This window comes from Polypterus senegalus, chromosome 10 (genome assembly GCF_016835505.1).
Source record: "Polypterus senegalus isolate Bchr_013 chromosome 10, ASM1683550v1, whole genome shotgun sequence".
NCBI lineage: Eukaryota > Metazoa > Chordata > Cladistia > Polypteriformes > Polypteridae > Polypterus > Polypterus senegalus.
In genome coordinates, this window is record NC_053163.1 from 117,180,713 (window position 1) to 117,199,550 (window position 18,838).

General features: G+C 38.7%; 1 protein-coding gene and 1 long non-coding RNA gene across 4 annotated transcripts in view; one reads left to right on the forward strand and one right to left on the reverse strand.

Annotated features, from left to right (window-relative positions):
* The first annotated feature begins 4 nt into the window (after positions 1-4).
* LOC120537458 lies at positions 5-1,438 on the forward strand. Its single transcript, XR_005635326.1, has 2 exons — positions 5-120; positions 1,166-1,438. It is a non-coding gene; the product is annotated as an uncharacterized LOC120537458 (long non-coding RNA).
* An 8,827-nt stretch (positions 1,439-10,265) lies between these two features.
* The window catches only part of setd1a (SET domain containing 1A, histone lysine methyltransferase), a 90,059-nt gene continuing 81,486 nt past the window's right edge, over positions 10,266-18,838 (reverse strand). For all 3 annotated transcript variants that reach the window (XM_039766409.1, XM_039766410.1, XM_039766411.1), the window contains 4 exons: positions 18,071-18,181; positions 15,216-15,335; positions 13,978-14,115; positions 10,266-13,880 (listed from right to left, as the gene is read on the reverse strand). In XM_039766409.1, coding sequence (XP_039622343.1) covers positions 13,707-13,880; positions 13,978-14,115; positions 15,216-15,335; positions 18,071-18,181 — 543 coding nt within the window. In that variant the 3' untranslated portion in view covers positions 10,266-13,706. The remainder of the gene's footprint in view (positions 13,881-13,977; positions 14,116-15,215; positions 15,336-18,070; positions 18,182-18,838) is intronic.

Consider the following 18,838-nt stretch of genomic DNA (forward strand, 5'->3'; position numbering starts at 1 on the left):
CAGCACAACTACACTGTTTCCGCGACTGCCGCTGCTTATTAGCACAGGGACTTCCGGCCACTCCGACTCCGACAGACATGCACCGACTTGAGCATATTGGTTCCGTTACCGAGAGGCAACGTGAGTAACTTTACTACTGATACTACTACTCTGCTACTGTTATCATTAGACCTGAAGAGCAGAGTTCACGGCTCTTAACGACATCGTTCTTTACATCCATCGTTTTTAAATCTGTTTACACCACACAAATACTACTTACTTGAAGTTATTAGAAGGGTTATTGAGTGAAATATCCTAAGGCAGAAACCTTCAGTAAGAATTACAAATCTTTGTCAGATCGTTCAGAAATTATTTGACACGATCTTATAAATCTTATTTTAGTAAGCATGTAGACCTTTGCTATACTGCTTTCTTCTAACAATTTGCAGGTGCATAGAAGTGTTGGAGTGTTTAGGATCTTATAGATAGATTGATTCTTCGGGGTCATAATTGTTGCCAATTTAGTAGCACCTGAGCAGGTAAGATGTTTCTATACACCTCAGAATTCATTGAGACACTAGCATCATCTGTAACATCATCACTGAAGAGAAGTGTGGCAGTAGCTCTGGCAGCCATACATGCCCAATCCATAACACCCCCAACCACCATGTTTAACAGATGAGGTGGTATGTTTTGGATCTTGGGCAGTTTGTTTTTATCTCAATATTTTTGTCATTTTGTTGCTTACCATCACTCTGACACAGGTTCATCTTTGTCCCATCTGTCCACAAGACCTTTTCCCAGAATTCTGCAGGCTCTTTTACGTACTTTTTCACAGGCTGTAATCTGGCCATCCCATTTTTGTGACTAATTAGTGGTTTGCATCTTGCAGTGTGACCTCCATATATATGTTCATTACGTTTTCTATGGATAGTCGTCTCAGACACATACACATCAGCCTCCTGAAGACTGTTTCTGATCTGTAGGACAGCTGTTGGGGTTTTTTCTTTAGCACAATGAGGATTCTTCTGTCATCAGCATGTTAGGTCATCCTTGGCCTACCTTTCCCTGTGCGATTATTGAGCTCACCAGTGCGTCCTTTCTTCTTAATCATACTCCAGACAGTTGATATGGGTAATCCTAAGGTTTTATTCATGTCTTGAATAGTTTTATTCTTGTTTTACAGCTCATTATGGCTTCTTCCACTTTCATTGGCAGAGCTCTTGTCCTCATTTTGAATCATGGCAGCTACAGACTCCAAAGGGCAGAAGCAAGCCGAGGTATCTTATTAAGCAATGAAACACCTGAGGAATCACAAACACATGTGACAGCAATTCTCAAACACATTATGGTGCCTTGAAATAGGGGGACTGTGTAGAAAAAGTGTTGCCATTTCTACATGGTGTGACAGAAGTGTATCCCAATACCTTGAAATGAAAGGCTGCAATGTGCACTTTAATCAAGTCTGAATTGTTTACATTTTTTTAGTTTTAAACAGGGGAACTATATGTATATTTTATATATAAATGTCTATGCATGGAAGTGTGTGTGTCGAGGTAAGAGCTCCGCATCTGAGGAAACAGAAAACTTGCTTAGCCGCTAATAACACAAGCGAGGCCACCTCATCAGCAAAATTAAACCACAGAAGAAAGACAAAGTTGCTTAGCTGCAAAATATCAGCAAAACAGTATCCCTTTTACTTTTCCTCCCACCACTAATGCACAAGCGAGGCAAGCATGTCTGCAAAACAAATCTTCAGAGGAGAGAGATGCCCCGGGTAGTTCCTTTCAATTACCTGACATTTCTACATTTCAGCTGTGGAATGGTGAAATGGAGGAGGCAGCTTGATGGATGAGGTCTCCAGGACTCTAAACAAATCCAAATCATATTATGTGATATCATCTACTGTTAAATTCTACTCCGTACTTCTAAAATTTTTATTTTTATACTGTATTGAGCATTTGTTCTGTTCTGTGTATTGTACTGTATTGTATTCACCTCCTTCTTTTTGAAACCCACTGCATGCCCAACCTACCTGGAAAGGGGTCTCTCTTTGAACTGCCTTTCCCAAGGTTTCTTCCATTTTTTCCTACAAGGGTTTTTTTGGGAATTTTTTGGCAAGCAGGCACTGGGAAAGGTGTCAGTGGGGCATTAACATGGCAATTTAATTTAGCCTTCTGGCATGCAACATAAGCTGCTGCCCAGCTATGAACATCTTTCTTGAGGACCCACCGAACAAATTTGCTCACCACCAAGTGTTGGGATGCCCTCTGTCCTGGATATGAGAAGCCATGTATGGTGTCAAAAATGTGCTATCTCCAGTTGCTGGGTACAATTGGACGTGGGTAACCTGTGCTGGTGTCATACAGGAGCTTAGCAGCACTGCAGGCCGGTTTCTGCCAAGTGAAGCTTGGTCAGCCGCCAACTGGTAGTAGTCAGTTCCAATGTGTATGGTTGGTAGTGTGAGGGCTGAGAGACAAAGTCAGCCACTAAATTGTTATTACCCTCGACATGTTGTGAACTCTGATATGTAAGCCAGGTGCCGTTGCTGCCGGGCAGACCATGGCTCACCAACTTTGGACAATGCGAGAACAAGTTGCTTGTGGTTGACAAATGCAGTGAATGGCCAACCTTTAAGCAAGAAGCGGAAATGTCGAATGTTCGCCCTTCAACCAAAAAGCGGAAATGTTGCATGTTTAGCATGGCCGAATGGGTGAATGGCCAAGTGCAAACTCAGTAGTTCCTGGTCGAAAGTGCTTTCCTTGCGTTCATCGGGCCGTACATGTCTGCTGAAAAATGCCAATGGATGCCATCATCAGCCCACTGTTAAAATACGGCCCCTACTGCATGGTCTGAAGAATCAGTTGTAAGAGTGAGTGGAGCATCAGGTAGCGGATGTGCAAGCATGCCTGCCTCAGCTAAAGCATGTCTGGCTTTTGTAAATGCCTCATCTAGGTCGTTGGACCATGTGACAGAGGACTTTGCGGACTGGCCCTGTACTGCCTCATATAAAGATGCATAATTAGTGTTGCCTGAGGAACGAAGCAGTGGTAGAAATTGACCATGTCCAAGAAATAAATGGCAGGGCGTGTACGGTACAGGGTTGTGGAAAATCAGTGACAGCAGAAACTTTGGAAATCAAAGGAATCAAACCCTCTTTAGAAATGCGATGCCCCAGGAAGCCTATGACAGTTACACATGTTTGTTTATTTGTTTGTTTGCATGTGTGTGTATTTTTTCACTTTATGTCCTGTGCAGGCTCCTCATATACCACCGCTTCAAATCGGGCACAGATGTGGACACGCCACACCCTCCCAGGAATCGATGAGGCACCTGACTGACATGCGCACTCGCCTTTGTAATCAGCCAGGCACCACGGCCTGTCCTCGGAGCAAAGCGTGTTCACCCAACCACCCGTGCCCAAATAGAGCCTGTACTTTACGGAGCGTGCAATTATTTAAAATCGGCACAGTGTCATGGATCACTCTTCACACTGCGAAAGAGGAGGTACCTGTACAAGTTGACTAGCAGCCTCTGGGGCAAGTTTACTCTCCTCAGCCACCTCAAATAGTAAAGTCGTTTCTGTGCTTTCCATGCTATAATAGAGGTGTTAGTAGACCAAGAGAGATCTTCTATAATGCTAACCTGAAAAAATTTAAAGCTGAACACTCTTTCCACAGATCCGTTCCTCATCAGAGTTGATTCATTTTCTGTCCTTTGAGTTTTTCTAAACTCTATAGTGATTTCTTTTGTCTTTTTTGTGTGGATGTATGTGCCTTGTTTGACTAGATAACCCAGTGGCTTACAAAGCTGTGGCTGTGCGCTTTGGATACTAGTGCAAGAAAATGTTTCCCAAAATTACTGTGCGAAGAGGCTATTGTAATTTAAGAAACTCAGAATTCATCATAAGGAGTTTGCATCTGAAGGGTCTGCTGTAAATATGGCACTCAATGGCCGAAGTTTTACATCCACGGTACTGACAACACACCAGTCAAAAGACAGTACTCACTAGAACCAACCCTCTCAACCTTGAAGGCTTATTTTGTATTTCATGTGTGTCATTGAATTAAGTAAATGAAATAATGAGCCACAGCATGAAGTTATGGGAAACAGTAGTAGAATCTAGGTTAAGAAGTGAGGTGATGATTAGTGAGCAGCAAGATGGTTTCATGCCAAGAAAGATCACCACAGATTCAATGTTTGCTCTGAGGAGGTTGATGGAGAAATTTAGAGAAGGCCAGAAGGAGTTGCATTGCGTCTTTGTGGACCTGGATAAAGCATATGACAGGGTGCCTCGAGAGGAGTTGTGGTATTGTATGAGGAAGTTGGGATTGGAAGAGAAGTACGTAAGAACTGTACAGGATATGTACGAGGGAAGTGTGACAGTGGTGAGGTCTGCGGTGGGAGCAACGGATGCATTCAATGTGGAGGTGGAATTACATCAGGGATCGACTCTGAGCCCTTTCTTATTTGCAATAGTGATGGACAGGTTGACAGACGAGATTAGACCCCGTGGACTATGATGTTTGCTGATGACGTTGTGCTCTGTAGCGATAGTAGGGAGCAGGTTGAGGAGACCCTGGAGAGGTGGAGATATGCTCTTGAGAGGAGAGGAATGAAGGTCAGTAGGAACAAGACAGAATGTATGTGTGTAAATGAGATGCAGGGAGTAGAGTTGGCGAAGGTGGATGAGTTTAAATACTTGGGATCAACAGTACAGAGTAATCGGGATTGTGGAAGAGAGGTGAAAAATAGAGTGCAGGCAGGGTGAAATGGGAGGAGAAGAGTGTCAGGAGTAATTTGTGACAGATGGGTATCAGCATGAGTGAAAGGGAAGGTCTATAGGACGGTACTGAGACCATCTATGTTATATGGGTTGGAGACGGTGGCACTGACCAGAAAGCAAGAAACAGAGCTGAAGGTAGCAGAATTAAAGATGCTAAGATTTGCATTGGGTGTGACGAGGATGGACAGGATTAGAAATGAGGACATTAGAGGGTCAGCTCAAGTTGGACAGTTGGGAGACAAAGTCAGAGAGGAGAGATGCTGGGTATATTGGGAGAAGGATGCTAAGGATAGAGCTGCCAGGGAAGAGGAAAAGAGGAAGGTTTAAGAGAAGGTTTATGGATGGGGTGAGAGAGGACATGCAGGTGATGGGTGTAACAGAACAAGATGCAGAGGACAGAAAGATATGGAAGAAGATGATGCACTGTGGCAACCCCTAATGGGAGCAGCTGAAAGAAGAAGTAAATAAAGAAATAAACAGCAAAAAACATATTTTGGAACACATTTAATATCTATACTTGGATTTCATCAATCCATTATCCAACCCCCGATATCCTAACTATAGGGTCACAGGAGTCTGCTGGAGTCAAATCCAGCCAACACAGGGCGCTAGGCAGGAAACAAACCCGGGCAGGGCACACACGCACACACCAGGGACAATTGAGGATGTTATTATTTATTTTCACACTTCACAGTGGGCAGAACGGTGGTAGCACTGCTGCCTTGCAGTAAGGAGACCAGGGTTTGTGTCCTGGGTCCTCCCTCCATGTAGATTGCATGTTCTCCCTGTGTCTTTGTGGGTTTCCTCCCACTGTCCAATGACATTTAGGTTAGGTGAACTGGTGATGTTAAATTGAATTGTGTGCGTGTGTGTTTGCCCTGTCCAGGGTTTGTTCCTGCCTTTTGTGCTGGCATAGGCTCTATCACCCCCTGCACCTGTGATCCTGGTCTGGATGGAGTGGATTAGAAAATATGACATTTCACTGCACTTCTATGAAATATTCTTCCATATAAACCATGGTTGCTGGAAAACAAGAGCTGCTCCACAAATGACACCAAGCACAGAGAAATGTTAGAAAACATGTAAGCTCAACAGTATAACTCTGATTGTGCCTGTGTCAAATTGTAATGAAGGATATTATAATTGTGCTGACAAGCTGCATCAGCCTGGCCATGTGTCCAAAACCACTGGAAAATGAGCACCTTAAGAGTCAGCTACAGGGGAGCCTATAAAACAACAAGCCTGCAAAAGTTGCATATGAATTCCATCTAATGTGTCTACAGGGAGCAGTCATTTTATAGGATAGTGAGCTACTCAAAAGAGCCATGTAAAAGAGAAAGAATCTACTGCTGGTGCAGTGTTACATTGTTATCGGGAACAGGATGAGGAGATCTACAGTTCGACTCAGCAAAGCAGTAAGAGCTGTGGAGACTTAAAATGGACTTGCCGGGCTCTTCTTAGGAATTGCTGTAAAGTTAAAATGCTGAGATCTGGGATGTCTGTTGTATCAGACAATGGACTGCTGCCTCTGTGGTGCCATCATTTCAGAAGCACTTCTCCATCTGTTAAGGTCCATTGGTGATGGTACATGCAGCTGGAGGAAAGTATGACACATTGAGCTGCCACTGACCCCAAGTGAGCAAAGTGAGACAGTGAAAATGACGAGACTATACAGAGAACAGGCAAAGTAGATTGTAGAGGTGCAGAGAAGCCGTGGGGAGAGTCTCAAAGCAGAGATTGGGTCACGGAATGCTGTTTGCAGCCCCAAGTTCAGCCAAAAGCTGCTTAAATCTGCAGCTCACATATTGTATAATGGACAGAGCATTGCACAGAAGAGCAGTGCTGCATTACATACCAATGCATGGGGCAGATCTACCATCGGGGCATTTTGGGTGTGCAAACAGGGGCCAGTGATATCAAGGGGTCTTTTCATAAAATATCCCCCCTGTGACTAATGAAACAATGGAATCTCCGTGCACCCAATCCAAGAGTGAGAAATACTGTGCTGCACACACTTTATTATTAAACGTATGAACCCTCTGTTAAGGTGCTAAGACACCCAGTGGCCTGTGGGGGTCTTATTTCAGGCTTGCCAGTGTAGCACTCAACTTTCTGAGAATGTGGTACTCAATACCCCTGTAGAAGCAAAGACCATCCTGCCATTCCAAAAGGTCACTGGGGACAACAACTCTGCAGGTTCAAAGCTGAGTAAGAATTCCATGTTCAGTTTACACCGGAGCACTACTGGTATCCCCTCTGACTACCATGGGGTATTTTGCAAACTGAGGAATACCTGCCTGGGTGTCAGACTCATCTTAAATCTATAATGAGCACTTGAATTCTGTAATATTTGGGTGTATGTATGAGTGGTACTCTATCCACAATCTTCTGTTCACATCATCCATGATCTTTACACGCCGACAGCAAAAGTTCAGCAGGCAATGTGTGTCTGTAAAATTCATCACAGCTGTGCAACATTGTGCGACACATTTGTGACAAATACATGCAAATGCTGTTTGGTAAACAAACTTCTAGATATAGAATTGTTTTTGAAATTTGTAAATGAATGTGTGATGATAAGCCTAACATCCAGTTACACTGGAAGACTGCCCAGTCCCCTCTGATCTAAATGATGTTTAAAAAAAGACCTTTAAAATGACCTACAGTGTTAACCTGGCATATCTCTATTGGTAACATACTCCACAGTTTTGGTGCATAACAGCATAAGGCAGCCTCAACCACTTATGAGTCACTTACACTATGACTTCTTTCGATAACATCACCAAGGCCAAACTGCCCAATCATATATCTGTAAGGAGCAGGCCACACAGACCTTAGTGTTTTATTATTTAGTAGATTAGTAGTATTTTAATGTCAATTATAAAAGACACAAGTAACCAATGTAACAACGCTAAAGCTGGTGAGATATGCTCAGAGTTTATTTTTCAGACTAAGATTTTTGCTGCTTTATTCTGGATTAACTGCAACTGATTGAGGTCTTTCTTAGGTAATCCAGTTAGGAGTGCATTACAGTAATCTAAGTCCACTAAAACAAAAGTATGAATTCATTTCTTAGCATCTTACAGTGTTCAAAGAGGTCTGACGTTTGCAATGTTTCTTGAATGGAAAATTCAGTAAGGGTAATATGGTTTATAGGTGATTTTAAGTTTAGGTTGAGTCCATAATTATACCTAAAGTCTTTATTTCTGTCCCGACTTTTAACTCTAAAGGACCAAGTTTATTTTTACTACCATCATTATTTCCATTTTTTACTAACAACTAAGATTTCCATTTTTTCTTTATTTAAATTGAGGAATTTACTACACATCCATTCAGAAATACAAGACAGACATTGGGTTAGAAAGCCCAGAGTGCCAGGGTCACCAGGTACTACACTGTGTGCACAATTATTAGGCAAGTTGTATTTTTGAGGATTAATTTTAATATGGAACAAACACAGTGTTATCAGTCAATCCAAAATATTAATAAACCTGAAACCTGAATGTTTCACAACGGAAATGTGAGTGTGAACATCATCAGGGGAATACATATGTGCGCACAATTATTAGGCAACTATTAGTGTGCAGATTTATTATGCAACTAAAGGAAAATGAAAATTTTCCCATCTCACTTGTTTATTTTCATCTGTTATAGTGAGAATAATAAACAAACACCTCAAAATTTACAAATAAACATCTCTGACATTTCAAAAAAAATAAATCAATCAATGACCAATATAGCCACCCTTCTTTCCAATAACAGTCATAAGCCTTTCCATTCATGGAGTCTGTCAGTTTCTTGATCTGTTGACGATCAGCTTTTTGTGGAGCAGTGACTACAGCCTCCCAGACACTCTTCAGAGAGGTGTATTGTTTTTCTCCCCCGTAAATCTAGCGTTTAAAAGTGCCCACAAGTTCTCGATAGGGTTTAGGTCAGATGAGGAAAGGGGGCCATGTCATTATTCCTTCATCTTTAAGGCCTTTACTGCCTGGCCACGCAGTGGAGAACTTCGATGCAAGTGATGGAGCATTGGCCTGCATAAAAATCATGGTCTTCTTCCTGTATCACTGTTTGAAGAAAGTGTCTTCGAAAAACTGGCAGTAGGTTTGGGAGTTGATTTTGAGTTCATCTTCAATGCAAAAAGGTCCAACTAGCTCATCTTTAAAAATACCAGCTCATACCAGTACCCCACCTCCACGTTGGAGTGGAGCTCTGTGCCCATTACTGATCCACAGGTCCATCCATCTGGTCCATCAAGAGTCACTCTCATCTCATCGGTCCATAAAACCTTTGAAAAAAATCTGTCTTCAGATATTTCTTGGCCCAGTTTTGACGTTTCAACTTATGTTTCTTGTTCAGTGGTGGTTGGGTTTCAGCCCTCCTTACCTTGGCCATGTCTTTGAGCACTGAACACCTTGTACTTCTGGGCACTCCAGGTAGGTTGCAGCTCTGGAATATGAAAGTACTGGAGGATAATGGGTTCCTGGTAGCTTCACGTTTGATTCTTTTCAAATCTTTGGCAGCTAATTTGCGTCTTTTGTTCTCAACACGTTTCTTGCGACCCTGTTGACTATTTGCAACAAAATGTTTGATGGTTCTGTGATCACACACCAATATCTTAGCAATTCCAAAAGTGCTGCATCCCTCTGAAAGACTTTTTACAATTTTTGACTTTTCAGAGTCAGTTAAATCTCTTTTTTAGCCCATTTTGCCCGAGGAAAACTAGCTGCCTAATAATTCTGCACACCTTGATATAGGGTGTTGATCTCCTTAGGCCACACCCTCCCTCATTACACAAATACACATCACCTGACGTGCTTAAATCCAATAAGCATTCAAGTTAATACAGCTTGGAGTTGGAATATATGCATTAAAAATGATGATATGGTCAAAATACTCACTTGCCTAATAATTGTGCACACAGTGTATAGACAGGTAAAACACAAGGGAGGAAAAAGTGTCAGGTTAATATTTGAACTCTGCAATAAATAAATCTTTAGCAATGCATTCAAAGCCTTGTGTTACAGTCACTTTGATGCATTGATTGATTAGTTTTATTTTTACAGTGTCTGCATCAAAACAGTGTATGTGGATGGGATTAATTATTACTTCAATTTTAGCCAAGTTGATTTACAAGTTGAGGATAAATTACAATTATTATTGATATTTTTAACAGTCAAAGCATAGTCAGTTTAAGTGAATTCCTAAAAGTTACACATAGAGTCCTAACCAAGTACTGAAGAGATAACCTTGGGGTTAAAACTCCAACATCTTAGCCAGTGCAAGACACTACTTGATTTCAGTCTAAAGGATGCCATATACCATCACGAACATTTAAGCATACAGCAGAGCGATTGACTAAAACCTGCAAACTTGCATTGAAGCTGGAATAAAAGTACAGCAAGCAAAACTTCTAAGAAGATAATCTGTCATTTTACTTTGATTACAATTATACAACCATGGCAGTTTTAGAAAATAATGCACATATAAAGCAAAATTGTAGTGTTTTTTAAAAAATATTTTAATGTAACATTAATAAAGGTTTCAACTTATTTAATACAAGAGAAACAAAATGAAACATATTTACATTTTTCTTATGTAGGAAATAACAGAACATATTTACATACAGGTAACATGTTTCTACAAGAAACATCAAAATCTACAATATGTACACTTGTACTGAAAAGTTGCTTTTTTTGCCTGGCTTTCTTTAGTATTTTACATTTTATTAACCACAGACCCAAAACAGAATATGATTAAAAAAAAAAAATTCTGTCACACTGACTGACAGCAACACTAAAGGCAAAAATGTACAATCCAACAATTTATACAAGCTGGTTAAAAATAGAACTTTTTAACCATTCGCTATTCTACATGGGGTTGAATACTTACAAAATTGTGTTTTGTGTATATACTACTTATTCATATACATTTGGGTTGGTGAGAAATAATTTCAGTAATTATACCCTACAAACAAATATACAAGATTGACCTCCCAAGTATAATTTAAATGGTAGATGGATGGTGGCAAACATCAACAAAACAGAAATTATGATTTTTTTGAACTGCCTTCTGGGTCATAGCGGGCAAGAAGTGAAGTAGGAAAAAACAATTTGGTGAGCCACATAGTGCATATGCATCAGTTGATTGAAAGTAATCGCTGTCAACTTTTTTTAATGAAGCTTCATTTTGAAATGTAATTAAGCAATAGCTCCCACATATGATCTAGTTATAGCGGGTGATTTAGAGATACAATATACAGGTATCAGTTAGGAATGAAAAAACTAAAATGTACTTTTAAAAATAATTTAAAAATGACATATTAAGGAAAACTTCAGCTTTTAAAAATCCCACTGACATAGCCATAAAAAGATTAAAATATATATCTATTTATATAAAACTTTACTTTTCTCTCTGTTACTCATCAGTCATTTTCTGCATGCTCAAAGCATCTGCAAGTACATTCCCAGAATAAAGCAAAAGTTGAAGCTAGAGATTGAAAAATTAATGTGCCAGACCAATTTGTTCACTTTTCATAATAAAGTTTGAATTTAGGGGATTTTTTTTAAATTTCAAACAGTGATCTGTCCCATTTGTAAAATGGCAAAGTTTTATATTCTGTCTCCAAATGTAGTCAAAAGAGCTGACTGGAAGTGGGACAAGTTGCTTATCAGGACTGCACAACGTAAATGGGACATAAATATGTGGGTACTGCTGTTTAAACCAATGTTTTAATATATTCAGTGTTAATTACATTAATGAAAGCAACACGGTTTAAAATGACACAAAAAATAAAAATCACAATTCTTAATAAATTATTAGCATGAACCAAAAAAGTGAAACAATATTTTTGAACAACCCTTTTCTATTCATGAGAAAAGCTGAAGGCAAACAGTGGAAGCTTAATAATGAATGTTTTCTTATTCTGACAAAAATAGACAACATTGGCCACCCAAAGCATTATTGGCACCTTTTGTAACAACATTGTTTGATAAGAAAATTATACAATAAGTTCTTAAAGGTCTTGATTAAAAAATATATATAAATGCTAATGCTTTTTCAATATAAAGATAAGTACATCCCCATCATATTCTGAAATATATTCTGTAGACAAGGAATGTCCAGAAAGAATCAAAACTGTAATAAATTCAGACATCTCTTCCAACCATACACTGCAAGAAACTAATGATTTATAAGTGGAGCAACTGCAACAATGTGGACCAAGTTTTGCAGGTCTGCTAAAATAATCCAGGTAAACAGACCTTCATATCTTAGTTTTACTGCCACTACTAGAACCTAACAAAAAACTGGCTATGAGCTTCAAGGTATACACACCATGTATCTTAAAAGCAATATAGTCAAGACATAGATGTGTGCCTTATATATCTGGAAACATTTAGAAGACATAATTTTGCCATGCTCAAACATAAGTTACTAAGTTATGAAGTTCACAATGAGGTCACTTCTAAAGAGACTATTATACATCATCTTTACTAAAGATTTTTACATAAAACTGAATGGTCAGAGACTATATCTTAAAAGCTCAGATATTAATGTCAGGCTTATAGTAGCTTTTGTAATATACATGGATATAGAAAAGGGGCTAAAATAGCAAAATAAAAAGTTAATCAAAAGTAATTGCCGGTTAGATTAGGTATCTACTAAAGAGAAATAAAATGACTATGTGATTTTATGAGGTTTATTATCTTTGTATATATTATTTTACCTAAAAGGGATTAAACACAAACTATAGCAATTAACAATAAAATATGAAAGAAGGGATGAACTTAAGATTACAAATTTTGATACGGATTTTTTTCCTGTAATCAGACTGCCATGTTACTGAATGAACCCCCATCCTTAAATATTTTATAGTATGTTATTATGAACAAAAGAAACATTTCTCATCCAATGAGATTGTTAAATGGTTATAGCAATAATTTGTCTTATGAGTAGAGATCAAACAATGGAATTTAAATTTACCAAAAAATACAATTATTTTTTACTTTGTTCGGTGAGAGTAACTTAGAATAAAAAAAACAACATAAGGTCTGCTTGCACTCTTTTTAGATTTGCACTGCACTACTTGACTGTTGAAATATTTAATCAAATGGCCTTTTTTTTTTTAACTATTACAACAAAATAAACATATTTGCCTCCAGCAGAACATTTACAGCACCAGGCAATAAATGAAAAGTAGCTTATAACAAACAAATTACTGAAAAGGAAGTTGTTAATTAAAAAATATTCTGCATGTATAATTAACCTTTGAATGGGTATTACTATTTAATACTTTAAATATATTCTTAATGAAAAATAAAATATATTGTCATCTTTACCATGATGATGTGGTGAATCCCTAACAAGCCATCTTCACCATACAATTGGTAGTGCATTGCAAGTAGCTTACTATTTCAAGAAACAACTGAACTTGAAAGGACTGACCTACAGCAACAATGCACATTCAACTAAATGTATTCTTCTCAGGGAAAAAAAGACATCAAGAAGTACAATTCTGAAAACCCTACATACCATAATAGTAACACATGTTCTTAACCTCTTCATTAGTGTTGCTCAGGACCAATTCTAACTGCGGAGTACAAACTCGAAAGCTTCAAAATGTAAAAGATACTTTATGAAAATGGAATATTGAACTAAACCTACTGCTATGTGGAAAACATACATTACTGATTACAGCATAATTAGAAAATATTTTCTTAAATAATAGGGTATATCATATGTGTTTAAAAACCTGCAGAATGGAAAATCAAACTGAAAATTACAAGAAGGAGTTGATTATTTTAAGGCTAAATAAATCTTTTAATTTGGGACAAAAGAGCATAAAAATTTAGTGCAATTTGTTTCCCCTTGGGGCAGTGCCTGGTAGGAAGAGAAAATCCAGTTTAGTACTGTTGGCATGAAGAAGCAGCTTAGTTTTACTTTAGTTTAGAGTTCCACGGCAGTTTTCAGTGCCACAAAGGCAAGGGATTTTATTTTCTTCAATGGGAAATTTGTAGTCATATGTAATTTCCTCATTCACACCAATAGGCTGCTTAGAGTAGATCACAATCTTCTTCTGAGATTCCAGTGTGATTACTTTGGCATAGCAGTTTGGCTGTAAGAAAAAATATTTTAAATAGCAATTAGCCTGGTCAGTATCAACTAAAAAAAGTACACATTTAAATAAAAGTCCAAGTATGCAATAATCTCACCGTGCAACAATGATTTATAAAACGAGCAAGATTTCCACACTTTGTAGCATCAATGATTGTGTCATGGTCCACTCTAAACAAGTAACTGCTCCCTATGCCCTCCTGAGCATAACGTTTCTCCCTCATATCAGCCACCATCTGAAAAAAAATTATATTTATAAGTAAATTAGTACATATACAGTGTTAGCCGAAAGCATTAACAACTTCCTTATAACATCACAAGATAAAACCTTAAATTATTTCCTAAAAAATGTAAACCATTTTCTGTATTGCTTATATCAACCTGGCTCAGAATAAATGTAATTACAGTGGCAAGAGGAAGACTTCAGTCTTGGGCAAAACACCAGACTGCTGGGAATGTTTGGAATACTCCACCATTATGAAAACGATCACACATACCACAACAAATTCTATCATGCAGTATAATTTAGTAGCATGTGCTTGAAAGGCATATTTTTAAGCTTCTTCATTTATAACTCTACAACTCTAAAAGTAATTATTTTATTAGCAAATTAGGATAGGTGTGTCCTAGCTTGTTGACCTTTCCTTAGCAATGGATTACAAAGTAAGTATTAAACTAATACCTAATTGCATGTAACTTATCCACTTATCTATCCATTTCAAAACCTGCTTATGTCATATTTAGGGTTGCTCCACAGCCTATTCTAGCGGAATCTTTCAAGAACCTATCTTGGCCTGGAGGATAGCCCATCACAGAGCATGCTCACACTCAATCCACTTTGTCAATTCAGACTCACCACTTAACACATGTGAATGGGAGATGGGAAGATTAAGAGAAAAAAAATAATGCAGACACAGGGATAACATGAAACGCCACACAGGCAGCAGCTTGATCAATCAAAACATCTAAACTGAAATTTGCTTGTCTGGTTAAGTGACAGGGAAGTGGTCATTTTGACACAAAAGAGCACAAGGTAGAAAACACCACTGATGATATGTCAATCTACCTCCAGGCACACTCAACAGATACAAACAACTCCTCATGCCCAAAACCCCATAGTCATTAATACCAGTACAAACTTATGTTGCCAATAAAGTAGTGATATCTGATAAAGAGAACTTTAAAGTAAATTAATAACATCTTCCTTTAGTGATGTAAAGAAGCAACATATATTATTTTTAAAATGTCTAACAAAGATTTCCTTTTCTATGCACTAAAGATCACTATGGTAAATCTGAATGGAGTATAATAATTAAAAAAAAAAAAAATTATTTACCTGTCGTATATTCTGCCCAACATATTCAATGACCATCTCATCTGCAGCAATTGGTTCCATAGCAAACAAACCCCACTCATGAATTCGGCTTCGACCAAAGCGTAACTTCTTTTTACGGAACTGAAAAATTGAAAGATTAAACATTACAAACTTACATTTTATATTAATTTAATACAAAGCTTAAAGATTTTCATCTTCTTTCGGCTGCTCCCGTTAAGGGTTGCCACAGTGGATCATCTTCTTCCATATCTTTCTGTCCTCTGCATCTTGTTCTGTTACACCCATCACCTGCATGTCCTCTCTCACCACATCCATAAACCTTCGCTTAGGCCTTCCTCTTTTCCTCTTCCCTGGCAGCTCTGTCCTTAGCATCATTCTCCCAATATACCCAGCACCTCTCCTCTGCACATGTCCAAACCAACGCAATTTTGCCTCTCTGACTTTGTCTCCCAACCGTCCAATTTAAGCTGACCCTCTAATGTACTCATGTCTAATCCTATCCATCCTCGTCACACCCAATGCAAATCTTAGCATCTTTAACTCTGCCACCTCCTGCTTTCTGGTTAGTGGCACCATCTTCAACCCATATAACATAGCTGGTTTCACTACCGTCCTGTAGACCTTTCCTTTCACTCTTGCTGATACCCATCTGTCACAAATTACTCCTGACACTCTTATCCACCCATTCCACCCTGACTGCACTCTCTTCTTCACCTCTCTTCCACAACCCCCATTACTCTGTACTGTTGATCCCAAGTATTTAAACTCATCCACCTTCGCCAACTCTACTCCCTGCATCCTCACCATTCCACTGACCTCCGTCTCATTTACACACATATATTCTGTCTTGTTCCTACTGACCTTCATTCCTCTCCTCTCAAGAGCACATCTCCACCTCTCCAGGGTCTCCTCAACCTGCTCCCTACTATCGCTACAGATCACACTGTCATCAGGACACATCATAGTACATGGGGACCCCGTCTAATCTTGTCTGTCAGCCTGTCCATCACCATTGCAAATAAGAAAGGGCTCAGAGTCGATCCCTGAAGTAATCCCACCTCCAACTTGAATGCATCCGTCGCTCCTACCGCAGACCTCACCACTGTCACACTTCCCTCATACATATCCTGTACAACTTTGGCACCCTGTCATATCATTTCCCCAGGTCCACAAAGATGCAATGCAACTCCTTCTGGCCTTCTCTAAACTTCTCCATCAACAACCTCAGAACAAACATTGCATCTGTGGTGGTCTTTCTTGGCATGAAACCATACTGCTGCTCACTAATCATCACCTCACTTCTTAAACTAGCTTCAACTACTCTTTCCCATAACTTAATGCTGTGGCTCATCAATTTTATTCCCCTGCAGTTACTGCAGTCCTGCACTTTCCCCTTATTCTTAAATATCAGCACCAGTACACTTCTTCTCCACTCCTCAGGATCCTCCCACTTTCCAAGATTCTATACATCAATCTGGTTAAAAACTCCACTGCCATCTCTCCTAAACACCTCCATTCTTCCGTAGGTATGTCATCTGGACCAACGGACTTTCTATTTTTTCATCCTCTTCATAGCTGTCCTTACTTCCTCCTTGCTAATCCATTGCACTTCCTGATTCAATATCTCTACATCATCCAACCTCTTCTCTCTCTCATTCTCTTTGTTCATCAGCCTCTCAAAGTACTCTTTCCATTTGCTCAACACACTCTCCTCACTTGTGAGTATGTTTCCACCTTTATCCTTTATCACCCTAACCTGCTGCACATCTTTCCCAGCTTGCTCCCTCTGTCTAGCCAATTGGTACAGGTCCTTTTCTTCCTCCTTAGTGTCCAACCTCTCGTAAAACTCATCATACGCCTTTTCTTTAGCCTTCGCCACCTCTCTCTTCACCTTGTGCCTTATCTCTTTGTACTCTTGTCTACTTTCTGCATCTTTCTGACTAACCCACTTCTTCTTTGCCATCCTCTTCCACTGTATACTCTCCTGTATTTCCTTATTCCACCACCAGGTTTCCTTTTCCTCCTTCCTCTTTCCAGATGTCACGCCAAGCACCCTTCTTGCTGTCACCCTTACTACATCTGCTGTAGTTTCCCAGCTGTCTGATAACTCTTCACTGCCACCCAGTGCCTGTCTCACCTTCTCCCTAAACTCAAACTTGCAGTCTTTTTTTTCCCCATCTTCCACCATTTGATCCTTGGCTCTGCCCTCACCCTCTTCCTCTTCTTGATCTCCAACATCATCCTACAGACCACCATCCTATGGTGCTTTGCTACACTTTCCCCTGCCACCACTTTGCAGTCTTCAATCTCCTTCAGACTGACTCTTCTGCTTAGGATGTAATCTACCTGTGTGCACATTCCTCCACTCTTGTACGTCACCCTGTGTTTCTCCCTCTTCTTAAAATACGCATTCACTAGAGCCATGTCCATCCTTTTGGCAAAATCCACTATCCTCTGACCTTCTTCATTCCTCTCCTTGACACCATACCTACCCATCGCCTTCTCATCTCCTCTGTTCCCTTCAAGATGATATTTACATCCATATGTTAGGCTGAGTTAAAAGGAGCCTGATGAGTCAAGGCAAGCTAAAGATTGTAGTTATTTTATCATTATCACTACACTGCAAAATTACACCGATTTACAAGGTAGAAACTTCAAAGGTTTCAAAAGTACAGTTTTATGCAATCAGTTATAAAAAGAAACATGTTTAATGTTTAAGAATCCAACTGAGAAACATATTAATACAAGCAAAATGTAAGACATATATAACCATGATATTTAAGTGTGTAATACAATGGACCCCAGGTTAAAAAAAATGCTGAAAATAAAAAAAATTATTACATAGTAAGATTTACCTTTAGCTGGTTAAGTTTAAGCAAGTCACTGTCCATAACTGCTTGAGTACCAATGGCACTCAGCAATCTCCTCTGTTCTGATCTTCTTTCAGACAAAACACGATTTGTACCCTATAATAAAGACACATTTTGTTGTCTGTCATTCATCAAAACATTTATTAACAATTACTTAACATTCCTTGATTATCAATGACTGTGCATACTAGCTATGGTGAATACTATGTAACTACAACCAAGCTATAACCTAAATGAAACCAAAGTAAAGATGAAAAATAAATTAATAAATAAAACAAAAATTAAAACACACAATTGCACAGAAAGGAACCAAAACAACATGAAAAAAATGAAATAATAAGAAAACATTTAACCCATTTCAACTATGCTAATTTATAGCAATTTCAATAGTTGTATGTTGGTAACAGCAATCCATTTAGCCAAACTCTTCCTATATTTAAAATCAGTGCTGTTCATACATTCATGAAATGTTTTAAAAGCATAATTTAAAATGATATATATTAATATTAGGTTAATTTGAGGATTACTCCACCCAAAAATGAGCTTTTATTTTGTAGTGATGGCGTAGAAATTTTTTTTTCCAAATGTTCTAATTGAGCAGGACTCAACAGTGACAAGTGCTGGATAATGGTAAATGATGTGAAAAGAGAAAAATAAAATAAAAAAACAATTCTTACGTAACTCGTGTCACATGATAAATCTATTATCCAGTCATATTCATGTATTTTTGTTAAAATATTATACACATATATA